The sequence below is a fragment of the Sorex fumeus genome, unplaced genomic scaffold (genome assembly GCF_029834395.1).
Source record: "Sorex fumeus unplaced genomic scaffold, SorFum_2.1 ptg000033l, whole genome shotgun sequence".
Lineage (NCBI taxonomy): Eukaryota > Metazoa > Chordata > Mammalia > Eulipotyphla > Soricidae > Sorex > Sorex fumeus.
In genome coordinates, this window is record NW_026606090.1 from 16,246,927 (window position 1) to 16,274,349 (window position 27,423).

Below are 27,423 nucleotides of genomic sequence, written 5' to 3' on the forward strand. Positions count from 1 at the left end.
GATGAGGTGGGGGGATGGGAGGGATACAGGGATCATCGATGGTGAAGAATGGGCACTGGTGGAGGAATGGGTGCTTGAGCATTGTATAACTGAAACACAAGCACGAAAGTTTGTAAGTCTGTAACTACCTCACGGTGATTCACTAATAAAAAAATTAAAACCAAAACCAAAACCAAAACAAAAGATATTTTGCTTTTTGTGTTTTTTTGGTGATGGTTTTTTGGGGGGTGAGGTACACCCTGAAGGTTCTCTGGAGCTTGGGACTCTTGGGGTGCTGGTGATTTAACTTGGTGCTCCTGCATGTAAATTATGTACTTAAGTCCTTTGAGTTATATCCCAGCCTGAACTATTTTGAATGTTAGTCAAAAGTCTTAGACAAAGATTTACTCAGTTTGTTAATGTGAAGAATCCAACATCTGTTGACCACTATTGATAACAAAACTTCTATTCAATAAAAAAATATTTAGGCAATTTCCTTTTAGTTTCTTCTGAATTTATTTTGTGAGAGGCAAATTGGTTTTAATTGATATTACTATTACTAACACAGTTAGCTTCCAGATGCTTAATATTTTTTCTCATAGTGGAATGGAATAATTTAGCATTTTTATAGGGACAGCTGCATGCTCTTTACTAATTAATATCTTTAGATGAGTGGTAATCATTTCATCAAGAGGATGATATTTATATCACCTAATTATAGCAGAGAGTGGTCTCCGCATGGTGGTGGCTGGTTCTGGAGGTCTTTGGCTGCCGGAGCCCTGGTCGGGGCGGGGAGGGAAACTCAACCCGCTCCCTCCAAGGGAGGGACAGCCAGGCGCGGGGACAGGAGACTCTGCGCTGTTCTCTTCCGGGAGCTGGGTTTTATAGTCTCTGTGTCTTGGCCATTGATAGGATTACACGGCGCCAGGGGGCCAGTTGGTGGGTGTGAGCCCTGCCTACTGGAATATGGAGGATCTGGGTGGAGGATGCTCAGCCCCGATCCCAGCAGGCTTGGAGATCTCAGCCCCAGGACCCGCAATGCCTGTGTTTCTCTGCCGGTACCTTCATGCCTGTGGAGAGTGGTCTCAGCATGGTGGTGGTTGGTTCTGGAGGTCTTCAGCTGCCGGAGCCCTGGTTGGGGCAGAGAGGGAAACTCAACCCGCTCCCTCCAAGGGGCCCCCTGCGAGGACAGCCAGGCGCGGTGGCAGGATACTCCACACGCATGAAGGTACCGGCAGAGGAACACAGGCATGCGGGTCCTGGGGCTGAGATCTCCAAGCCTCCTCGGATCGGGGCTGAGCATCCTCCAACCAGATCCTCCATATTCCAGTAGACAGGGGTCACACCCACCAACTGGCCCCCTGGCGCCGTGTAATCCCATCAATGGCCAAGATACAGAGACTATAAAACCCAGCTCCTGGAAGCGCGCGGCCATATTCGCGGCCACGCAACATCTTATTATCTCATTCTTACTTTGGACAAAATGGCAAGCTACCGAATGTAACCTGCCCACACGACAGAGTCTGGCAAACTCCCCGTGGTGTACCCAGTATACCAAATACCAGTAACAATAATGGGTCTCATTCTCCTAATCCTGAAAAACAGCCTTTAATATGGCACTTTTTAAAAAATCTCAGGGCTAGGATGAAAGAGATGTTACTGGGGCCTTAATCACTTAATCACTTAACTTCCTGTTAGTCATCGATTTGCTCGAGCGGGCGCCAGTAACGTCTCCATTTGTCCCTGTTGCGTGCTAGTGTAGCCCAATGGCATCTGTTCGCTCTGGGAACATGAAGAGCCTCAAACTGATCATTCATGATCTTGACGAAGAAGTCTGACCATCTAATAGGTGGGCAGCCATGCGGTCTTTTGACATCCCGTGGAATCCAGTCAGTAACAGCTCTAGTCCAGCGGTCGACTTTAAATTTCATTACGTGACCAGCCCATCTGATTTTTGACACCTTGGCAAATGAGACAGCGTCCCTGATTCTTGATCGTCGACAGATGTTGGAACTCCGGATTTTTTCTCTCATTTGAGTGAAATGTGATATTCCAAGCATAGCTCTTTCTATTCTTCTTTGGGAGACCTGAATAGCGTTCTCATCCTGTTTGCTTAGGGCCCAGGTCTCTGAGGCATATGTTAATGCAGGAAGAAGAGTGGAATCAAAGAGATGTGCCCGGAGCCAGAGGTTCTTCATCCTCTTAGCTATTTCTTCGAAGTTCTTGAAGGCATTCCAAGTCGCTCTCTTCCTCCTGCGCAGCTCAGGTGCCAGGTCATTTGTCATGTTGACTTCTCGACCTAGGTACACATAGCTGTTGCATTCGGAGATGGTCGTTCCGTTGAGAGTGAACGGGGAGTCAGGAACGAGGCTGTTTCTCATAAATATTGTCTTCATAAGATTCAGCTGTAGTCCTACCTTTCCACACTCACGGTCAAAGTCGGCCAGCATTTGTGCCGCTTGGCTGATGTTTGGTGTTATTAAAACAATGTCATCAGCAAAGTGGAGGTGGTGTAATTGCCGACCATCTATCTTAACTCCCACTCCTTCCCATTCCAGTCGTCGCATGATGTTCTCGAGGGTGGCACTGAAGAGTTTCGGTGAAATGGTATCATCCCGCCAAACCCCTCTCTTGACATCAACGATCACTTCTTTGTAGAATGGTGAGATCCTGGTAGTGAATCCGCAATACAGCTCACGGAGGATCTTTATGTATTGGGCTTGAATGCCCTGATTGGCTAGGGCTTCAATGACCGCTTCCACCTCATCAGAATCAAAGGCCTTCTTTAAATCAATGAACTTTAAACAGAGCGGCATCTCGAACTCCCGAGAAACCTCAATGAGTTTGGTTATCGTGTGGATATGGTCGATGGTGCTGAATCCTTTGCGGAACCCGGCTTGCTCACATGGTTGTCCTTCATCTAGTGTTCTGCCAATCCTATTTAGGATGACTCAAGCTAACAACTTGTAGATGACAGACAATAGGCAGATCGGGCAATAGTTGCCAATGTCATGGATGTCTCCCTTCTTAAACAGTAGTACGGTCCTGCTGGTTTTCCATTGGGATGGAACCTTGCATTCAGACAGGTAGCGAGTGAAGAGCCGAGCCAGTGTATTGATGAGTACTGATGGCAGGTTCTTCAGGTGTTCAGGTCTGACCTTGTCTGGGAGGGGTGCTGTTTGTTTCTTTACTGACGAAATGGCGTGTCGGATTTCAGAAGGGAGAACGTTGGGAACGACATATCCATCCTGTGGAATTTGGTATGTCGGTAAGTGGACACGGCTATCGAAGAGATTTGAGTAGAAGTCATGGATAATCTTCTCCATTGCCGTTCTGGAGGATGTGATGGATCCATCAGGACGTCGGAGGGCAGTCATCTTGGTCTTGTAGTTGGCGAAGGACAGGCAGGCGTAACGAATACTTTTCCCAGCTTCTGCCGCATCTACCAGCACTTCTGCTCTTCTCTCTTTGAGGTCTTCCTTGATCGCATCTCTGCAGTGCTTTGCGAGCTCCTACGTTAGCTTGCGGTTGCCTGAGGCATGCGTCAAACCACGCTGGCGAATTAGCTCAAGAGTTTTTGAAGACAGGCGTTTTTGTGTGACTATCTCTCTCTTGGCGTTCCTCGCACATTCATGGAGGTGCTGAACCAGTCGATCGTATTCCTCGTCAATGTTGTCTGGTAACACCTACAAGGGTGATTAGAGGTTGCCCCAAATGGCATCTTCCCATGTTGCCGCAATAGTGCCAAAGAATTCCCAGTTGGTGGTCGTTCTGGGAGTTCTCTTTTTGAACTTTGCAGCCCTTTCTCCCCACTCTGTGAAGTAGAATTTTGCATGAAGGAGACGGTGGTCCGATCCCGTTCGAAATTTTGGGACAACAGCGACATCGGTCAGGCAAAACCCTCGATTGAATATGATGTGGTCTATTTCGTTGTGGAATCGTCCACCGGGAGACTCCCATGTCCAACGTTTAGATTTTGCCTTCTGGAACTGTGAGTTACCATGGATGGTCTTGGTCGATATGATGAACTCAGACAGTCTCTCACCCTGTTCGTTCCATTCTAGGCCATGGGTCCCAATGTGAAGTTCATCAGCTGATCTTCTGAGTCCTATCTTGGCATTAAAATCACCCACGATGATCTTGTAGAAGGTGTGGTCTTCTTTATAGAACTTCTCCAGCTCCATGTAGAACTTCTCGATTTCTCTTTCATCATAATGAAATGTTGGTGCGTAGACAACGAAGATAGAAACTGCAGGCAGTGAGCCACAACTATTCAAATGTAAATGTCCGATTCGGGTTGTTAGGCATTCGAATGAATCAATGCTCTTGGCCAAGTTTGTGTTGACAAGGACACCGATGCCTCTGACACCTCTTTTATCGCATGTTCGTAGGAACAATTCTTCTCCAGTGTCAAAAACGGCATGGTGAGATTCATGCCTTCTTGTCTCGGTCAGACCAATGATGTCGTACTTGATCATTCGCGCTTGTACCATCAGGTCCTCGATGGATGTATCTGATGCTAGCATACGTGCATTGAAAATACAGACGATCATTTTTGTCTTCCTTCGTTGTGGCAGCCTAGGTCGGCCTTGAGATTTTGTCGGCCTCTCCTTTCTCATCCTTCTCAGTGCTGCCATGTCGGTGAAGCCTTCAGGGTCAGGTGAATGAGACCAGTTGTAGTTACTGGTTTTGGCATATCGAATACACAACGGATAGCTTGCCAGGCTCTTCTGTGCGGGCGGAATACTTTCGGTAACTTGCCAGTTTTTCCGAGAGGGATAGAGGCTTTTGGGGCAACCTCTAATCACCCTTGTAGGTGTTACCATATTTGAACCCTATCAAATACGGTATGACAATTCTGGAAGATGGGTATTTACTGGGGCCTGCTCGAGGCAATTGATGAACAACAGGATGGTCATAATCGTGAATTATAGCAGAAGTGGATTAAAATGATTTTGGATCCAAAATCTCATGAATCTGACCTTAAAATTAAATTCTTATACTCCACTGCCCCTTGTGTGCTGAGTGATGGTATAAATAATGTTAAATGACATTTCAAAAAGTTAGAAGGTTGCTCCCACTGTGAGACTTCCTGGAGCCCTGTCATACCAACAACTTTGTCATTAAAAAATCAGGAGTCTGCAGATGGATGACTCCACCTGATGTTAAAATACTGAAATATGCATGATGTCTGAAAAATGATGGAACTATATACTCCAGATAAAGCATTGTCCATCTTAGACAATGTTTGTGAGGCTTGTTCTTAAGCATTTAAAAATATTTTTAAAAAAACCCCTAATCTCTGAAGCACAAAACATTGCAGGACAATTTAAGGAAAATCACGAATATGAAGATTGATAGTTTAAGAGCAGAGGCTAATAAAGTATTTACAGTGTTTACTTGGTACCCAAAGTCTTTTCACCCTCTGCTCTCCATTTTGAAAAGCAAATGTAATTTCCTTTCTATGAATAATTTGTCTCCTGCTAAGAAGAACTTTAGAACCATCAGATCTGAATCTCAGAAAGATTGGTGGGAACTCAGTAGTAGCATTTTGCTATGTTTGGTTTAACTTTTACTTCATTCAACTTAAACGTTTTAAAAAATGAAACCCACTCTTGCTATGTATGTAAGCATGATCATTAACACCATAAACCCAAAAACAGCTGTAGCCCCCAATTTTCCCTCAGAGTGTGACTGAATCCATATTACTGAACACTGGAAACCGCTGATCTATTTTGGCTTCCCCCAAATTTGTGTCTTCCATAATACCATATAAATAGAATCATATCATGTGTAGTTTTTGATCCTAATATTTTTTAGCTACCACAATGCAATATATTCTTCTGTGTTATTATCCATATTCACCAGGTGATGTACCTGTATTTTTTTTAGTTTTTAATAATTATAAATAAATATTCTGTAAATGTTTTTTCAGTGTTTTGAGAAAATATCTGAGTAAATATGGGTATTCATCTAGGAGTGGACTGGTGAGTTATATATATAAATCTGTGTCTACCATTTTGTTGCTATTGTTTTTTGAGTTTTGGGCAGCTGGTGATTCTCAGGGGTTACTCTTGGTTTTGCATTCAGGGATCACTCCTGGTGAACTTCAGGAGACCATATGAAATTCTCAGGATCAAACTCTAATTTGCGAGCAAGGCAAGCTTCTTACCTGCTGTACCATTTCTCTGGCCCTTGTGTTTGACTTTATATAAAACTACCAACTATTTCCCAGAAGTCACTTTTATATGTCCATTAGCAGGGCATGAGGGTGCTAGTTGTTTTGAGAATTCTCTACCACTCAGTACTGTCACATTAAAAAATTTTACTGTAGTATAATGTGCATTTAAAATATGCATTTTCCTAATAACTAATGATGCTGAGCATTTTTCATATCCTTAATTTCCATCCATTTATGTTCTTTAGTGAAGTGTCAAATATGTTGTATATTTAAAAAAATCAACTATTCCATTATTTTGTTTAAAGTTTTTATTTTATGCATTCTGTATTTGATTTGTAAATATTCCCCCCAGTCTTTTGGGGGGCATGGGGAGAAAGCACAGCAGCTCAGAGCTTACTCCATGTTCTGTGTCCAGGGATCACCTTATGGAGTGACAGGGATTGAACCCAGGTCAGGAATGTGCACAGCAAGTGCCGTAATCAATGGACTATCTCTCCAGCTCCACCCTAGTCTGTCCTTAAAAAAAAAATTGTATCAACAATGTTTTTCTTGAGAAAAATTCTAAATTTGAATAAAGTTCATTTTACCAAGTTTGTTAATTATAGATTTTGTTTATAACTAAGACACTTCAATTTAATCCGAGGTCATAACATTTTTCTTCTCCTAGTAATTTTATAGATTAGAGATTTGACTTAACTTCTATTTTGCATTAATTTTTTAAAAGTGGAAATAAGGTTTGAGGTTCTTTTTTAAATACAGGTATCCAGCCCAAAACTATGACTTAATTTTTAAAACATGTCATTTTTGTTACAAATTATTTTTAAAATGAAAACATTTTATATATTTTAATAAAATATAAATAATTGAAATTGCTTTTTGAAAACTAATGTGATGCCAAACATTGGTCTAAGAGCTTTATACTTATCTATGCTCTCCTGCCCAATAACCTAGAAGCTTTTTATTGTTAGTGTCATATTAGATGAAGCTAATGTGACTCAGAGAGTTCTAGTACCTTGCTTAAGGTCACAGGACTTAAGAAAACCAGGATGGAGGGAAGTTGTCAGTGGTGAGGGGATTGGTGTAGAAATATTATATGCCTAAAACTCAACTATCAATAACTTTGTAAATTATAGTTCTTTAATAAAAATTTAAAAAGAAAATATTAAATAGATCTATTATACTACAACAAAACAAAACAAAACCGCAGTATCGAGACTGAAGTGAACTGTCAATCACACTGCCAGGAAGTACATTCCACTGACTATGTGAACAGAATGGCTCCCGTATTCAAGCTAAGGTGTATCTAAAGCCAGATCTTGCACTCACTTTCCCCTTCCCTACTGCTTTACGGCGGGAGGAGCTTGTAACCAAAGATTCTTTATAGTTCATTTGTTTCATCAAACTTTCTGTGGGTATGAGCTCAAGGCTACTCTTTTTATATTGACAGCTCTAAATTAAATTGACTACACACCCAATCTAAAATAGTGGCAGAACTTTTTGCCTTTACTTCATAGAAACAAGAACAATAAAAACTTGTTCGTCTCAATAGTTAAATAGCTGATCAAAATTGGGGGATTTTACAAATAAGCATTCCATACTATGTTCAAATTCAGAGATGAACAATGAGATACAAAGGATAGATGAAGATAAACAATAATGACAGGACTTGAATTCCATTTAGGCAAGGCTCTGTGAAGTTGGTTTGATAAAAGATTTTTATAGAAAGAAAATGGATTAGAAAACAAAGTGGGCATGACTACCTTAAATTCCCTGTCCTTCTCTCTCAAGGCTTCCTCTGAGGAAACCATTCCATACTACTACAGTCTAGCTGCCAAGGGCAGAGTTGACTCTTCCTCCTACTCCAGGAGTGGGCCTACCCTCAGATCTGCCCACCATGACTTCAAAGATGGCAGGAAACCATGCTGGAGACAATAAGATGCCTTATGACTTCCAGGATCTCTGGAAAGAGGCCAACCATTTTCTTGGGCTAATCTTGAATGTAGGAAGTATTTTGAGGGTGGTCCTGCTAAAGCCATCCCAATGCCTCTAGGGGAAGGCCTGGCAGACGGTGGAGTTACCCAGGCACACCAAGAGGGAACACTAGGTTTGGGGACTGTTTCTTGAGCCACTCAGATCATCTGTATGAAGAACCCTCTTGTTCCAGGACTTTTCATCATGAAGACCACTACTTTCTCCCACTGCCTATGTCAGTTGGTTTGGGCTTTCTGTCTGTTGCAACTGAAATATCTCAGCTCTTCTGTGACTAGGCCTGGTGCTCTGACACTGCACTGTATTATAATGTGCATTATACTACAGCTGAAGCTCAAAAAACAGTATTAGCCAGCACAGTGCCCTGGGCCAGGGGTCATGCTCAATTCCCTCTCTTTAGAACATGAAGTGTTCTGCAAATGAAATACCTAAATTGAATCTAGTTTGGTGTTTTCCAGACCCAGCCACACCTCACCCAAGTCTCGGGTTATCTTAAAAGGGAGAAGGGAGGGGCTGGGAAGAAAGGGCAATGGGCTGGAGCTTGGCATGTAGGAGTCTCAGCTTCAATCTCTGGTCTAAATTGCTCCCTAAGCACCACTGGCTGTGATCCCAAAGTGGAAAAAAGCAGCAAATAAATAAAGGAGAAAGGAAAACTAATATTTGGAAAATTTGGCCTGTTGCAAATCCAGTAAACAAACATTGGTCTTAATAATTGTTCCAAGTGAACTAGTGCAAATCACAGGGTGAGGGATTTTTTCATTAGGAAATATTCACCTAACCTCCTATGTAAAGAGAAACAACTCAGTCGCATATGATAGAGGACAGTTGTTTTTATAAACTCACAGTTTTCAGTAAATCAACACATTCCCAAAATATGCAAGGCTTCTGCTCAGCACAGTGCCTGAGACTAGCTCGAGCAATAAAGTAGTAAGTCAACAGATAAATAATAACAATCTTTGTGGTTTGTGAGACTCACTGTAATTAGGAAATCAGCACATTTCCAAACTATGTAAGGCTTCCACTCAGCACAGAGCCTGAGGCTAGTCAGGCAATAAAACAGTAACTCAACAGATAAATAATAACCATCTCTGAGGTTCTGAGGGGCAGTTTGGCTATATGGGCACAGAATGTGGAATGCATAGCAGAGTTTCAAGGAACAGACAAATGTTGTCACTCAGAAGAGAAGTGGACAGAGTAGCGGTGGGTGTTGATTTTGGTGGAAGAGAAGGTGGAAACACACAGAAGACAGAAACTATGAGTGTAGAGTAAGTGGACGATACATTTGGGTCCCAAAGCAGGGTGCAGTGAGAACTGTAATGGACTCAAGTCACATTCCTTTTCTTGTGGGCAAAAGGGACCACCCTTGACTCTGCTCAGGGCTCACTCCTGACAGTGCACAAGCACCTTGAGCCTGTATTATCTCTCTGGTCTTCAGATCACATTTCTGAGCAATAAATAAAGAGTCAAGGTGGGACTTAGTCAGTGCTGGTTACTTTGGTGTACCCAGGAGAAGTACTGAAGTAAAGTCAGGCACTCAGAGCTCCACACCAAGGTTGTCCCATATGGGATGCACGCCTTTCAGTGTTCCTCACAACTTCTCTAGCCTTTCGGAGCTAGATATGGGGAATTGGATATGTCTACTCAGCGGGACTCACCAAATTCCCATGAGATATCTGTCCACCACAGTGCTGTCCACCACAGTGGATGAGCTCTGTGCCCCAGATGATGATAAAAATTGGAATCAATAGAGCAACAGTGAGAATTTAGATTCCAAATCCTACATCTTGTTTTCTCAGAGATTTTAAGGGCATTTTTCAGTACTTTGGGGCCACACCTGTCAGTGCTCAGGAATGACCGCTGGTGGTACTCAGGGGATCATGTACAGTGCCAGGGATCAAACCAGGATTGACAAAACTTCCTCATGAAAGGTAACTACCTTAACTCCAATACTATCTCCCTGGCTCCTGACTACCCTTCCTTGGAGGAAGAGAGTAAAGACAGTACTCTGTGTTTGTGCAACATGTGTCAACCAGACTAACAATCTCTTTACTGGTTTACTGGCTGCACTTGTAGCACCACTGAGCTTGAAGACCTGTTCTTGCAGTAAACAGGGAGCAGGGATAGATTAGGACCAGAAACAAAGTTCATCTGTATTGAAGAAAAACTCAAAAAAAATACTCCAGGACTCAGTTTCTTTGGTACGCAGAAACTAGTCTTGACTCTGTACTATGGGATCATACCTGGGGAGCTTAGGGGAACATATGGGGTTCTGAGGGACAAATGTGCATTGGCTGCATGCAAGGCAAGCACCCTACCTGCTTTACTATCACTGCACCTCTAAGACTCAGTTTCTTAATTCCAAAGATTCCAATATTTCATTAAAAATGTCCTTTAAAAGGCATATATGATCCATAATATCACTCATAAATGCTGAGTCATGACCACAACTCAGAACTAAATTTCACTTAACTTTAAATGATGACTTTTTAAAATGATAAGCCATGCCTTTTTTTTTGTAGAAGTAAATTATTCAAATACTTTATAATAAGACCAAAAGGTGATAGGGAATGATTTCTTCACTCTTGCCTCAATTTGCAGTATTTGGCATAGTACTAGGACCTTTAGTAAGTCAAATGTGACATTCCTGAAACAAAATTAATGATTCATTTTAATCTTAAAGACAGCGACACGGCACTTTATCTACTTATATTTCTGATATATCCATGAGTTGCATATATTGAGCCCTAGACTGTACCACATAAAGGATGAGCCACTTTCACACACAGGATCTCACTGAATTTCCAATTACACTGGGAGGAGGGCACCCTTCTGTTAGAGAAGTTTGAGATCATAGAGAGAGGATGTGTCTCGGCCAAGTTTAAACAGAAGGTTCTAGCTCAAACTGCTTGATTCTTATCCATTCCATAGCAGGTTTGGGACTTGTGTCTCCTCAAATTTCAGTGCGAGGTTTCTGTCTAATAAGATCTTTCTTACGTGTGCTAAGCTTTTTGCTGATTTATGACAGGACTCAGCTGTTAGAGTAACAATAGTAGTTTAAGATGTGGTCCTTGGCAGACATCGGACATCTTTAATATCCCCAAGGACAGGAGAGAAATGTGCTCTCAATTACAGTTAAAGCTGGTCACTTGACATCTTTGTCTTATTGTTTATACCTTCCCTAGCACCATCGCATGTAGTACCAACACACAGTAGGTGCTCAGTAAATACCGGTTAGTATAATAGCTTTGACATGGGCTGTCATAGTGAATATTCACATGGTAACATTTAAACAAAAGGGTCAACTCTTGTGTCATTAAAGGCTTGTTTTGTTTTCCATGATCTGTCCAGGTGCTTACAGTGCACTTTTCTTAGCCTTGAATATGAAGTACCTGGGAAGGTAGGGCAGTCAGTTAATACATTCTTATGTAGTTCTAGTGAGCTATTGCTAATGACCTATAATTTATAGTGTTTTAATTACTTTCTAAAAGAATGAAGGAGAAAGACAGATACATTTACAAAGTAAAAATTAATACAAATAGCTCCAGATATAGTTCTAGCTGAGGGCTTTCTCCAGATGTCAGGAAATTTCCACTTGGTAAAGGTCTTCAGTTAAGAGGACAGAAGAGGTATGTGTAAGTAGCAGAGAAAAGCTATGAAAGGAAAGGAAAAAACAGAATTGGTAATGTAAGTATCTCAGTTATCTATGCTACTATGGATATACTAGTCTTCAATAGGGACAGAACTTTATTTTTTCCGTGGGTATAAATCAGGGAGCATTTTTCAGTATCTGGGAGGGAAAACAAAAAAGAGATTTTTATCAGTTTTTTCCTTGTTTTTGAATAAAGCTCACAGAGGTGACTGGAGAGTTTCCAATGTGGCAAACCTTTTGGAAAGCCTAGAGATACTATACAACTGGTTCACAACTTCACTTTTTTAACTCGCAGAGTTTCTGTTACCCAAGTTTTCCCTGATTCTCTCCATGTTTTACTGTCACCTTTATATCAACACGATATTTATGTATACTTTCTTTATGGCACTTGTCATTTTATAGTAATGATTTTTCACACAACTAATCCTATCCTTTCTCTTTGAAGGTAGTTTCTTTGTATCTCAAAAATCCAACAGAAGTTCTGGTAGATTCTCAATAAATCCTTTTTAATAGAAAGTTGGAGTGAATACTTATTTCATTATCAATATCTTACTAAACCAACATTCTTCAACCACTGGTATGTAGAATGGGTTCACAGGTTGTAGATAAAATCCACGGGATGTGTCAAAGATTGAGGAATCAAGCTTTCAAACTGGACACTGCCATTAGCACCTTCCAGTCTGAAGCAAGAGAGTGATTTCTTTGTATAAGACCAACTTCACTTAAAACTGAATAATTCACTTTGATTCTCCAATTCCTCAGTTTCTCATCTGCAAATTGGAAATAATAATAAAACCTGCTTTATATGGTGGCTGTAAAAATAAAATGTGATTTTCCATGACATGCTCAGCATAGTAGGCCACTAATAAGTGCTTGGTATAAACCTCATGTGTGTCTATGAAACAGTTTTATGCAAAATCAGTCATGGAGTTACAAAACTAAGGATTTTTCTCTTTTAATTTTGAAGAAATTCTCTTAAATTCAAAGAAAAAAATAAGTATAATAGCATCACAACCTAGCTGAAATGCCCACGTTCCACACAATTTCTCTTCAGTTTGATCCCACATTTCTCTCTTTAGTCTGCTTCCTCATTTCCTCTTTAGTTTGCTTCCATATTATCCTTTTCTGCTTGCTCTCACTTTGCACTGACCCAGCACATATCAACAACTATTTATTGTCACATTCCTACTCCAAATCCCATCTGGATGAGATAGGTACCTTGGACAATATTCACTATGGTTCTCCCTGTGAACCAGAGGGCAGTTATTTTAATATTCTCTATAGCTATTTCTTCTATTTTGGCTTGATTTAGAAATCTGGTTTTGAAGTTCACTGTGTGGTTGGATATGGCAGAGAAGATCCAGCCAAAGAAAAATGGATTCCAGTGGAATAAGTTACTAGACTCTTCTATCTAGTACTATATACCAACTTTGGTAATTCAGAGTGGTGGAGATAAATAAGACATAGATCACCCATCGCAGAGAACATACAAGACTATTATTCCCATTACTTGTATGAACTAGGAATCTAAGCCTCGGATTGGTTTTTTCAGGTGACAATTTTGCCCACTCCCATACTGTTTGGATGTTGGAAAATGATGAGATACTCATCAGGCCACTATAATTCTGGGTAACATTATTGGGTGTTTTGTTTCTTTGTTTGTTTTCTACAAAGCTATAGTTAAGGCCCAAGAAATTGTAGTTTTTAAAATTTTTGGGGGGGGAGTGAGATGGTAGTTTTTTATTCTCAAGAAAAAATTAAAAGCCCCTAATGCTTCTATGGGGCTGGAGTGATAGTACAGAGGGTCGGGCGCTTGCCTTGCACGCAGCCAACCCAGGACCGACCCCGGTTTGATTCCTCCGCCCCTCTCGGAAAGCCCAGCAAGCTACCGAGAGTATCCAGCCCGCTCAGCAAAGCCTGGCAAGCTACCATGATGTATTTGATATGCCAAAAAAAGTAACAACTCTCACAATGGAGACATTACTGGTGCCCGCTCGAGCAAATCGATGAACAATGGGAGGACAGTGCAGTGCTACAATGCCTCTAATTTAAAGGCTAAGAACCTCAGTTCACAAAGTTTCATTATGTGAGAGATTAATGAAAGCATAATCTCAAGAAGCGGTTGGTGAAGGAGGCAGTAGGAGTGTGTCTACTTGTTTTATTTTCATAAGCCTTAAACCTGAACTAATTTCTTAAGCTAATGTATATATTAAGGTTCTGGGTGGGGTGAGAGCAGGGAAGAGTAAAGGTTCCTTTCCTGCAAATTCAGCACAGAGCATCTTACTGATTTTTGTTAACTCAAAATGTCTGAATTTCACTGCTTCTAAATTCTAACAGTGGAGTTAGCCACTGAGAAATGAGTGATAAATAAAGAAGTATTTTATACTTACATTTCATTTTTTATATTACATTTTAGTTTATTATTTTCTTCTAGATATTTTATTTGCAAGTAAAATTTTATGCAGACACTCATTAACTTGGTAACATATCTAATTAAAGGATCAGAAGAGAAGACAGAATGATTCTCTAATCAAGGTTTTTAGGTGGAAGAAATTTGATGGCAGTAAAGGAAACCCAGGTAGTCTTTTTAAAGGAACATTATGAATCACTGGGGCTGGAGCGATAGCACAGCGGGTAGGGCTTTTGCCTTGCACTCAGCCAACATGACTGACCTGAGTTCGATTCCTCTGCCCCTCTCAGAGAGCCCGGCAAGCTACCGAGAATCTCACCCACACGGCAAAGTGTGGCAAGCTCCTCGTGACATATTCAATATGCCAAAAACAGTAACATCAAGTCTCACAATTTGTTGTGAGATGTTACTGGTGCTTGCTCGAGCAAATCGATGAACAACGGGAGGACAGTGCTACAGTGATGAATCACTGATAGAAAAGACAAAACAAAATCTACTAACCTAAACAGATAACTTATTTAATATAAACAAATGAAAAGTATCATATGGAGTTTCTAAAATGAAGAGATATTTAAGACATTCTTACAGATTTTAAATCTATGAAAGTAGATAATATATAGACATTAACAATAAGAACTTGGTAAAAAAAAAACAAAGCAAAACCATGCAATTAAATATAACTTTTGTCCCCAAGCACAAAAATTTGTAAGTCTACAACTGTACCTCATGGTGTTTCACTAATAAAAATTAAAAATAAAATAAAAATAAAAAGACAATAAAAATATATATAAATATAACTTTTGTCTCTTTTCAAGGAAATGTCTTACTTTCTCCTTTCACATAACAAAAGCAAAATTGGAATCTGGAGAGTTGATGACGTCCTGACAATTCTAGAAAGTGTTGCTCTGAGCAAATCCCTCTGTGCTGGGAAATAGGCCACAATGAAGTTAAAAGCAATCATTAAACAGAGAATAGAAAACCATTAAAAGACACAGTTACAGGGCAAGATAGCACAAGGGTTAAAGGGTGTATGTCTTTCATGTTGTGGTGAGAGGGCATTTGGAGGTACCAGGCCTCCTGAGCATTGTTTGGAAGATCCTTTTACACCCCAAGGGGCCTGCTGGTGAATGACTTGCTTAGTTCAATCAGGAAAATTGAACTCATTATTTATTTGGGTGCCTCACTTTATTCTGCATTGGTGGTGGGTGATCTTCTTTCCCTGGCATATCTTTCTGAGAAAAGGTTTTGAGGTCCATTCTTCCCACAGAAGACTAATGGGAATGGGGGAGAACTGAAAAGCTTTGACTTCCCTGTCCAGTCCCACGGTCCTAAACGGGAAGTTGTGTCCTGTAGTTTTTCAACCTTCTCCCCAATAGCCCATGGTGTGCACAGGTCTGACTCTTGGGGTCCCCCTTGGGCACACCCTGTGGGCTTCTCCATCCAGAGCACCACCTAGAGCAAGCCGGCAGGGCTTATAGAACCTATTCTCAGGCTCGCAGTGGAAAGGATACACTAAAGAGAGACCTTCCTGGTCATTCACAATGCCTTCCCGGGGAAGTTTTCATAAATAGAAAAGAATAAGAACAACTGGTTTTACAAAGAACAATCCTGGACTGACATTTACCTGTTTAAGCCACACATTGGTTGTCATGAGCTGATTCTTTTCATCCTAAAAAATTAAAATGAAAAACATATAAATTCCACAAAGTTGTGCTTGGCACTTTTTTCTCATCAGAAAGAACTTTTTTAGTCTGAGGCACTTGAAAGAATTCTCAATTTAAGAATCGTTAAATGCCATGGAATCCTGAAATAGGCATATTTTGTTTAAAATGAAAAATTAAAGCAAGTAGCAGTGATATTTATATATAGTTGCATAACTCAGAAGACATGACACCAGTCAAAGTAGGGCAGAAGATGGGTTCACTGGAGATGGACTTTGCATGAGGTAGTTGGTGTGAGGGGTAGAGGAATAGGAGATTGGAGTGGAGTGGGAGATTAGGAAGAATGGAAGGATTGTTTGGGAACTTGAGACCACAGCAGGATAATTTTGCAGCATTTGAGTTGGTAAAGTCTTCAGACTTCTTTTCCAGGAATATAGTCATGCAGGATGTGTAAGCCTATAAGGAAAACTAGCAGAGTCAGCTATGGTCTGGGTGAGTTAGAAAAGGTGCGGGGTCTGTGGACAAGAGGGTGTTGGGTCAGTCAGGCCAGAGGCGGGCATGCCATCATCACCTCTCCTTCCTTCTTGCATGGGTTCTGACAGCCTGGACAGCCTGAGACAGCAGAGCAACTCTTCTCAGCCCCCATTCCCCACTGCTCACAGGGGAGTGAGGGGGTCATCCTGGCATCTCAGCGACCCCAGCTTAAAGGCCCCATACTAATACTTGTGCCAGTGACAGTTTTCTTCCCAACACTTCTTTTCCTGTTCTCAGTGATTTCACTGTCTTCATGGTTCAGGTTTTTATCTCACAGTGATTTGTTTTTTTAAATGAAAAATGCAGACATAGCAAAATCTTATACATGTTAAGGAATGTTACTGGTTAAGGAATGAATATTCCTTTGAGCAGCATGCCAGGGACCACTTACCACATCTACCAACTGAGATATTTTCAGTCCAAAATATACTTTTATGGTATCATTCGAATTTAATACTGGGCGGACCCATTTCTGATACCCTTGGAATAAATGTCTGAGGAGGGCATCTTCATTTTCAGCCATTGAATGAAGTCTTGCAGTGGCTGTGAAAATCACAAGTGAATTAATGAGACAGCGTAAGTGGGTCACAGCCACTAACTTAGACCTTTCTATATCTCTAACCAACTTAGTTAGCAAAGACTACCTTGTGTGCACAGATGCCCGCTTCAACTATTCTCCAGCCCACCCCCGTTTTTCCTGTAAACAACTTCTGCACTGAATACTGTACCATGGAAAACTGCCCCCCACCCCCCCAATGAGACACAATGAACAATGATGGAAGTAAGATATAACACAACTTTACACAGTCAAAGTCCGTGGCTGGTAGGAAGAAAGGCAAGAGTCTCACTCCCATCTGTCCAGGGGACCTTTGCTTTCCCATGGGAGCAGAACTCTAAGCTGCTCCCACAGCACAATGGATATAGATGGAGGGATCCCTTCCCCCAGAAGACATATTAAAGAGCAAAGCAGTGCCAGGGCATAGGCCTAGACTTGAGTTGTTTATTTCCCAGAGCTCGCTGTCCCCTAACTCGGATGCTTCAGCTCTTCTTAGCAAACAGCAGATGAGCTGGGTGGCTGCCAGGGCAGCACTCTGTTAGGATCCTTAAACCCTTAAATGGAAATGGAGGAAGCAGGAGGGAAATGAAATTTCCTAAACCTTTTGAGGAAAGACATGTCGGCCTGTTCAGGCTGAACTTGATCTTTCCCTCCCCAGTCCAGGTGTTACTTGCTTTCCCCAGAAGACATGTCCCTCAGAAGACATGTCCTGACTGAATGCCTCGCACCATCTCAGCACAGACCTGATCTCTCTGACATCACAGTCGCTCCTGCCCCCTTTCAGCCCTTCCTACCCAGCACCCAGAGCCATTTCTTAACAGCTGAAGAAACTGGCAGTACCCAGATCAGACACTCCAAATGGCTTCCTGTCAAATTCAGAAAACGTATCCAAACTCTTACCATGTTCCCCAGACCCACACCTCCCTCTCTGCCCATGCCCCAGGGTCTAAGGCCTTTCTTTCCAGAAATACCAGAGGCCTTCAAACCTGGAAGGCTGTTCTCCTGAGAGATTTATAGATATTTCCTTCACTATCTCCATCTTTGTTCCATATCTTCCCTTGAAGAGGCTATTACAAATCCCTTCCCATGGATAGTGCTTCCTCTTCCATATTATATTGTGATCATTATATTACATATTACATGTACACATATAATCATATTATATGCTGATTTGTGTACTGTCTCTCCTCCCAACTGGAAATTTCCCTGCCCAGGAGGCAGGGACCCTGCCTTCATCCATGTCACCACAGATCCAAGGCTGAGGGATGTTTTGAGAGCTTGACCAGATCTCGCCCGCAGAGAGAAGCAGTGGGAGAAGCATGCTGAAAGTAGACTATAGACCAAACATGATTGCCACTCAATGCCTCTTTTGCAAACCATGACACCCAAAAGGAGAGAGAGAACAAAGGGGAATGCCCTGCCACAGAGGCAGGGAAGGATGGGGGGTGGGAGGGATACTGGGATCCATGGTGGTGGGAAATGGGCACTGGTGGAGGGATGGGTATTTGATCATTGTATAATTGAAACCCAAGCACAAAATTTGTAAGTCTACAACTGTATCTCATTGTGTCTCACTAATAAAAATTTTTTTAAAAAGGGGAGAGAAGCAGTAGGTCTACAGTGACACTCTTTAGGCCTCTTCTGAGTCAGTACTTGATTTTCTCTTGTGGAAATACTGTGGAGGACCTCTAGATCTCTACTCAACAACCACTTGCCCCTTCCTCCTTGGTAACAAATACTACATTTATTCAGTTGTTGCATCTTAAAAATATTCCACTGCAAGGGCTGGAGCTATAGCACAGCGGGTAGGGCGTTTGCCTTGCATGTGGCCGACCTGGGTTTGATTCCCATGATCCCACATGGTCCCCCGAGAACTAGCAGGAATAATTCCTGAGCGCATGAGCCAGGAGTAACCCCGTGCATCGCCGTGTGTGACCCAAAAAGCAAAAAAAAAATTTCAATGCAGGACCCTCTCAGCTGGAGATGACATTATGACGTCCATGACCAACCAAAACAAACTCAGGCCAGAGGAAAGTTTTCTAGGAACAATTATCAGGGAACAAAGACAGACTCAGCTTCACATGCCCTTCATGCTCTGTCCCCACTTCCTGCTGCAGAAGTTTGAAAGAGATTTTCTAAAGTTCTGACCTCGATGACTCTCGGCATTTGCCATCCACAGAGCTCTCTCCGCTGTGAGAATAGCTGGGTCCGAGGGAGAGACCAGTGTCAACCCGTGTCATCAATGCCAGAGAACTGCAGCTGTCTAAATGGAGGAAGAGAAAGCCCACTGCACTGCAGAGGGAACTAGTGTTTCTCAGATTCTCATGTGGAAACCCTAAATCCCACCATGGCTGTTTAGGACAGAGCTGGTATGTGCACAATTCGGGGCAATTGGTTTGTCTTTGTACAGTGGAATGTTACCAGGAAGGGCATTGCTTCTTCAAAGCCATGGCCTCAATAAATATTTGATGCTATTTGTTGAACAAATGTTATTAATGGTTCTTAGGTCAATGGACAGGCAGAAACCAAGCTCCTTACCACAGAAGACATACTCAGTGGTGTGTTTGTGATATCCAGAACAGGGGGTCTGCTCTCTGGGGGAGGAGGGGCCTTCCAAACAGTGCCAAGGAAACTCTAGGGTGCCAGGGACCATCAGGCCATACCCAGGGCCACTCAAAGGTCTCAAGGGCCACGCTTCAGGGTAGTATTCATGGGACTCTGGTCCTGGGGATCAAAATGGGGTCTCATGCATGCAATGTATGAGCTTTTGTCTCCCATGCCACCTCCCCAGCCCCACAGGGTTTAAAGGAATACATGAGTTCTTTAACAGCAGTCTGTCAGAGTTTTGCTAGCTGGCTTTTATTTTGTGTTAGACAATACCAATATTCTACCATAGTCTAACAGTCAACATTCTAACAGTCAAGAAATTACCCCAAAGATGAGCTCAGTCAGATAGAGAAGAGAGTACCAAATGAAGGGTGTTGTGAGGGTCCTCCCAGGGTGGGAGAAGCATGCTAAAAGTAGTCGATAGACCAAACATGATTGCCACTCAAAGCCTCTCTTGCAAAACACAGTACCCAAAAGAAGAGAGAGAGAACAAGGGGGAATGCCCTGCCACAGAGGCAGGATGGGACGGGGGGGGGGGTGAGGGTGGGGGGGGATGCTGGGACCCATGGGGATGGATGACGGGCACTGGTGGAGGGATGGGCACTTGATCATTGTATAACTGAAACCCAAGCACAAAATTTGTAAGCCTATAACTGTACCTCATGGTTTTTCACTAATAAAAAAAGAAAAAAAAATACTAAATAGCTATTAAAAAAAAAAAGATGAGCTCAGAATCAGCTTCCTTCGACATTAGGGGTGAGGGCTGGGAAACGGGTTAGAAAGCAGGTGCATGTGCAGGTCACTTCAGCACTGGCCTACAGGAATAGTGCAGTAACTTAGAGCATCTGCCTTACAAGTGTAGCCTGAAATTCAAATCTGTGATGTCACCACATGCGCAAAAACAATCCTGGCAGCACCATAGTATGTCATCCTGGGTGCTTCAAAAGATTTCTGGTCATACCACAGAGCTGCATGTGTGCACAGCAATAAACAGATCCGGTGGAAGCACCACAGCCATAAATTGCCATCTCTAGGAGCACCATACCATCACTCGTGCCCCTCAAGGAGTGGGGCCCACTCTGAGCATGCAGGTACTAAACCACGAAAGTTCCAGGATACAGACAGAGAACTCTGGGGTCCTCTTGGATTGGGGCCAGGCAGTCTGTCCCAACCTTCCCAGACCTCTGGAAGCCCTGGCAGTCATGCCCACCTCCCACAACCAATACCTTGTCAACTCATGGCACAGCTCAAGAGATCTTGAAGTTCTCCAGGTGCCACAATACGGATACTCCAGTAGGAGCACATTTAATTTGATGGGAAAGTGGAAGCCCATGAAACTCAACAAACAAAAACAAGAGCACAGAAGGGTCAGCTGACAACAAATAGACCAGTTAAACATCAGATAAGGATTTAATGACTTCATGGTGACATAGAACTTTTTTTCACAAATTTTTCTTTTACTTATTTTTGTTAATTCTGTTAGTCATTTGGTTGTAACAAGTTAGCAATATTAAATAAATCATTGTGTGCCTGCTGAGGGGGCAGGCTGGGGGAAGTGGTTAAGAAAATGGGGAGGGAAGGTCACTGCGTTGGTGGGATTGTGCTTGGAAAGCTTCATTATGGACAACTTTGAAAACTATGGTGTCTAAATTAAAAAATTTTTAATTATTGCAGCCTCAGTTAAAGAAGGAAAAATTAAATGGCAAAGCAGCAAAGATAAAACAGGAAAGAATTTTTTTGACCGTCTCAGCCGCCCCCCCCCCCCCCCCCCCATTCACTGGTTCTGAAAATGAGGACCAGGTGGGCTGCGGATTCTTGGCTGTGACTCTTTCACCAGACCACGAGTCTTCTAAAATTCCAGGGGCAAAAAGACTGTGCCCCCCCCCTCAAATGGACTTTGTTCACTGCTAGTTCGTGATGGTGCTGTTGTTCATGCTATGTTCTTCACAAGATTTGAATGCTGCTTAGAGCAGTCAGTTTTCTGGGAGGGTGACCTATAAAAGCAAGTCACTAATAGTTTTTATGTGTCTCAGGGAGGTGCTACTGCTCTCAGTGTCTGTAATCCCACAGCATCTCCTTTGGTAGCACCTGGACTGCTGTGCTCTGTGGCCTCTTTGATGGTCCCTGTGGGGGGCCACTGTCCTGGAGGTGAGCACTTAAAGAAGTACTCACGCTTTACAGTAAGACAGCTTCAGACCTGACCATGGCCTCCCCTCATTTTCTGGGCCTTTTCTGCTCTGTGTCCCCAACTATCCTGCAGCAGGATGGGTGCTGGCTATTGAAGCTTCCCACCATCTCTTTTGATAAAGAACTTCTATTTCTCCCCCAGCCCCCCCTCCTGCCCTTTCTTCTCTCCCTTTCCCCAACTAATCTGGGGCTCAGATTTTTGTTAAGAGATTTTCACTAGGCTGAAAGAAGCACTACTGAAATCAGAGGGCAAAAGGGAGAACTTGAGGGCACCATCCAGTTTCAGATTGACAAGTTTCGGCGCTCTGCCTCCTGATCCCCGTAACTTTCCCCACTGGGGAAATCAGGCTGAACAGGAAAGGGCTCTAGGCAACCATACTGTTGCTGACTCAGGAATCTGGGTTCTTCACTAAACATATCATTTATTAGAAAGACTCCAATGTTTATTTGACATTGAGTCACTGGGTCACATATTCAGAGATGTAAGTGACATCCTGATGCCAAATCATGTGTTCACAAGCAAGATATTTAACCTTTCCTAAAGAAGACAGGAGTAAACAACTACCAAGGATCCTTAAAATTCACACATTTTGTGCTTGTAAGGAGCTTTTATTATTATTAGTTTAGGTTTTGGGTAATACCTGATGGTGCTCAAGGGTCAGTCCTGGCTCTATGCTCAGATGATCATCTGTGGTATTGGGGACTGAACTGGCATTTGCCACATATAAAGCAAGCACCTTAACTTGCACTATCTCTCTGGCTCCTAAGGATTTTTCTGTCCATGAATCAGTCACAAAGTGTGACATTAACACCAAGCATCTGCTCTTCCAAAGGAAATAGATAACCAAGAATGTGTATTCTATTGAGGAGCATTTCCTCACTCAGTATCTTGTTTCTTGTGTAACAAGAAACTTCTTTTGGGAGTTGTAATAAAACCTCCCAGTAACTAAAGCTACCACTGATTGAATCCAATCAATCCCTTTATAGGAACACTTCCTTTTGGATTATAGTGGTTTATACCTACTTGTCACAGACTTTTGACAAATTCATACTGAGATACAAAAAGCTGTTAAGACTAAGTAAAATGAAACATCTCATGATTATTCATGATTTCCCTGAAAACACCATTGTTTTTTATCAGCAAGGAGAGGAGAGTAACAATGAAATTATTTTAAACCTCGACAAATCTTCTTGGGAGGGATATAGTTTTTATTTTTGATATCTGTTGACATATTTTTGGTGTTGACTTCCATTACCATGACCTTGTCAGGAAAAAAAACCCCACCAAAATGAACAAACAAATAAAATACCATGAATAGGCTAGCATCTGCTCTCAACACCTTTCAAATAAAATATTTAGTGAATTTATGATAGAATGAGTTTTTAGCATTTAATTTCACTTTGTTTTATTCTCTTATCCTAGAACCACTCGTAGGATACTATAGATCCTTAATAAATATTTACTAAATTTACACATCAGGAGGGGCAAGAAGATGAATACTACTCTATAACACTGCCCGAGAACAGACAACACAGAAAGATTGTGCAGATATGCCTGTTACCCTGTTGAGCAAAGCCTCAGAAAAAACATATTTTTGAAGGTGCAGTTTTCTGTAACAAGAAACTTCTTTTGGGAGTTGGAAAATTATAGAACTTTGAGAGAAGTTACAGAAATAGAAATAGACACTGATGGATCTAGAAGTCTTTACAAGTGAGAGTCACTAGAGCTTTCAGCCTTCCTATTTTATATCTCCTAACTCATGTAGCCCAAATGAGGACCAGCAGCTGTCTCAGGATCCCATCGCTGAACACAGAGAGGCTTTAGAGTGATACCAAAAGGTTTATGCTAACTCCCCCAGCAAACCAGAGACATTTCTCTGGGGGAAAGAATGGTACACAGTTTCTTCCATTGTAAAGAGGAGAAATTCTTTCATCACAAATAGTAAATGAGGGCAGAAAAATTAGACACATAATTGCATGCTAAAATATATAGGTGCTGATTATTATTTTAATGATTGGCAAATGGCATTTAAGAATTGACACAGACCATATTTAGTGATATTGATGTTAGTGGCACAAATAATTAATTATTTTGAGTTTCTGGTATGAGCAAAGTGTTTTTTAATGACATAATGTTCGGGCTGCATGTTTCAAGACCCTATGACTTGAATTTGGACTTATTTCTGACTTGGATGTATCAACCTAAGCATCTCAGACTCTCTACTAAAAATTGCAAAATTATATTGGTAAAAACAGAAGCTCAACAAGGAGCACAGATTCTTACTAGAACAAAATTGCTTTTCACTGTCTGACTCCTGGATCCCCGTGGTTTCTGGTACAATAACAGACTTTCTATTCTCAAGTGACAGAACTACAAATGACTGCAAAGCTAGAATATTGTCAGGTGAAAATCACATTTTCTCCCAACTTCTCAGTAATTTTCTCTGTTTCCTCTGTATCCTCTTTTTTCTCCCTCCCCCCCTCCCCTGTCCATTTCCCCTCTCCTTTTTTTGCCTTCCTTTGGAGAAAAAAAATCTTCCTTCAATTGGATAATAATCACAGAAAACATTCACAAACATTTGATATTTATATTATATAATATATGTTTGCTGTACTATATAAACACATTAAATTTACCTATACACACATTTCCGTATTGATAGAGGTATGTGGGGTATGCTGGACAATATTAAGTATCTACACAGATAATTATTAGTAAATAGGATAAAAAATGGTATGTTTCTTTGACAAATATTATGACAATTCTGAGAGATGGTGCATTCAGTAACAACTTTTCCTGATTTCACATCCTCCTACAAACGAATAAAACAATGAAGGGCAAAAGCACAAACATTGTGGAATTCAGAGATGTTTTCTTTAGCAACTAGTAGTTTTCAGAGTGAGATGAGAGCCACACATGAAAGGCTATATACAAAGATGCCTGTCTTTAACACACGTAATTCTATAATGGTACCAACACACAGTTCCCCACCCCCACCCAACCCCACAGCTTAGATAATTCTACAAGTAAAAAGTTTTGCTTAGTTTAACTTGATCATACCTGCTGGAGTGGTACAAAGGGCGATGAATATCAAAATAAAATCTGCCCTCATCATGTCAGCTTCAGCTGGGGAAGCCCTTGATACAGCAGACTATTTCCTTCAGAAAGGGGTTTCGAAGACAAAACGCAGTGGACAGAGTTCAGGTGGATGCCCCGGAAAAGCGAACACGTGAGATAAGGATGTCTCAAGCCCTCTCCAGTGGATTCTGTGATTCTGTTTGAAAGAACACTTCATTGATTTCCAGCCTCCAGTGCCTTCTGAAATGCTCTCTGGGTCCTAAATCCTGACTGGTTCATTTACTCTCCTACGGGAAAGAGCAGACAGGCAGTAGGGGAGAGGAAGCGAGACTGTGATGTTTCTCTGATGGTTGGAGGAAAACTATCTCGTGGAAGTTAGTGAAAGTTTTCATGCACATTTTTCCTCTTATCTTCTCTTTGGGGCCCGGTTTCTTTGTCTTGTGTCCTCAGGCTTTGCGGTGTCAGAGCACCCTTTGTGCTCTCGAATGACTTCAAATACTCCTGTACTTCACAAAGAGGGACTTTTGTGTGGCTCTGCTCTGCCGAGGGGGCTTGGAGGCTGCAAGCTCTCCTTTGTTTCTTTATTTTATTCGTAGCTGATGGGATTCGTGTCTAGTTTGTGCTGCCCACACTCAGGTGGAGAACCCAGGTCCAATGAGTGCTCAGTAGATGCTGGGGCTAGGAGGGCAGAGTGGGAAGGAGACGGAAGGCTGGAGCGACAGGATGAACTCATTTCGGAAGACCATGTCCAATTTTCAATTCCACGGAGGGAAATTAAGCCCCAACAGTGTGCACCAACAACTTTCAGGCCCAATTACTGCTTGGTAAGTGCCAACAAGCCCAAGAGGAACTCTCCTCGATGCTCCTAGCTCTGAAGTCAGTTCCATGCCCATGTTTACAGGCTACTTACCCTGTCACATACTACACACAAGTTCCTGAGGGTGTGAAATACATCTCATCCCAGCGACTCTTGTACCTATCTTGTAATTTAAGAATGTTACTTGATGCAGAAATGCTTCCTACCCCTCAACCAGGCTGAGTCACCCAGAGGGGGTGGGTGAGCCCACCACCCACCACCCACCCAAACAGAGCCCCAGCAGCTAAAAATCTCCACACTCCACAATCACCACCATGCTCAGGGCCGGACTGCTCTGCTTCTGAACGTCCTGGACCAGAGATTGATCTATTGAAAAACTCAGGTATGTGGAAGTTGTGACTGAAATTTCCAGGCTCTCACTGAGTCAGAGATGAGCTACCTTCCCCCATCCCGCCCGCACCCCAACCTTGTTCTTCCAAAAGCTTGGCACTCATGTCCATGAACTGCCTTTGAGGCCAAATAAGCTCATTAACTAGCCATGATCCAGAGACTCATAAATCAACAAGCTACAGAGATGCTTCCAACCTCAAAGTTATCATCCAGTTAAAAATTTAACTCCAACTGTATCACCCCATTCAAAACATTTGAACTCCTGGAGTGTGGCTGCATTCACAGCCACCTGATATCTGAAACTTTACACTACTGAAAAACCTGGAGTAGTACACCACATTGGATGGGATATAAATTAGAAGGCAACCAATTTGATTAAGAAAATATAAACACACAAGGCTTAACCTGTAACAACATGTTAGTAATCTCTTCTACAAGGGCTTAATGGCTCCATGGTGAAATACAACAATATCCACACCCTTTCTTCTAAGGAAATATTTTTGATCATTTTTTTTTGCGAATTATAACAAGCAGTATAAAATAAATTATTGAAGGCTTGCTATAGGAGCAGGCTTAAAGGATGGTTGGGAAAATTGGAAATAATAGTTATGGGAATGTCCAATGGTGGTGGGATTGGTGTTGGAATATTGAATGTAATAAATTATGAACAACTTTAAAATAAAGAATTTTACTTGAGGGGCTAGAGAAATAGTACAAGGGTTAAAGTGCTTGCCTTGCTAGTGGCTCATTCCTGTTCTATCTCCAGCACCACATATGGTCCCCTAAACACAACCAGAAATGATCCCTGAGATCAGAGCCAAGAGTCACCTCTAAACACTGCCAAGTGGGGTCCAAAACCCTTCCCTCCCCCCAAATGTTGCTTAAATAATCCTTTAAAAAATGTGGGCTGGAGAGAGACGGTATGTGGTTGACCTGAGTTCAGTCTTCAGCACCCAATGTGCTCTCCTGAGCCCCACTCAGAGTGAGTCCTAAGCACAGAACCAACTGGAGAAAGTCCTGAGCACAGACAGTTGTGACCCCAAAACAAACAAAATAAGGCAATGCCACAGTGGCAAAAAGCCCTTGCCACACAGCCTTGCCAGTATGAAGACGTGAAGATCGCCCCTCAATACTCACATAGAATCAAACACCGGAAACAATTGTAAAAAGAATCGTCTTAGTTTTCATGATGCTGCTAGTACCTTCTTTAAAGAAAGGGGTTTTCTTAATGGAAGTACCTTCTATAGCCTTACAAAACCTAAGTGTCTCCGGGTTCTGTCAGAGCTTGGAGAGGCAAAGCTGAGGGTGCATAGCACAATTACTGCACCCAGTGCTCCTGGTCTCAAAACCTCAATATTGCTAATGGCAGTGCATTAGGTGTTAG

General features: G+C 42.0%; 1 protein-coding gene across 1 annotated transcript in view; it reads right to left on the reverse strand.

Annotated features, from left to right (window-relative positions):
- CHRNB3 (cholinergic receptor nicotinic beta 3 subunit) overlaps positions 1-24,957 on the reverse strand; it is a 29,964-nt gene extending 5,007 nt beyond the window's left edge. The window contains exons 1-3 of the mRNA XM_056116907.1: positions 24,815-24,957; positions 16,795-16,946; positions 15,833-15,877 (exon numbers count right to left, since the gene is read on the reverse strand). Of these exons, the coding sequence (XP_055972882.1) occupies positions 15,833-15,877; positions 16,795-16,946; positions 24,815-24,869 (252 nt within the window). The 5' untranslated portion in view covers positions 24,870-24,957. The remainder of the gene's footprint in view (positions 1-15,832; positions 15,878-16,794; positions 16,947-24,814) is intronic.
- Positions 24,958-27,423: the final 2,466 nt, after the last annotated feature.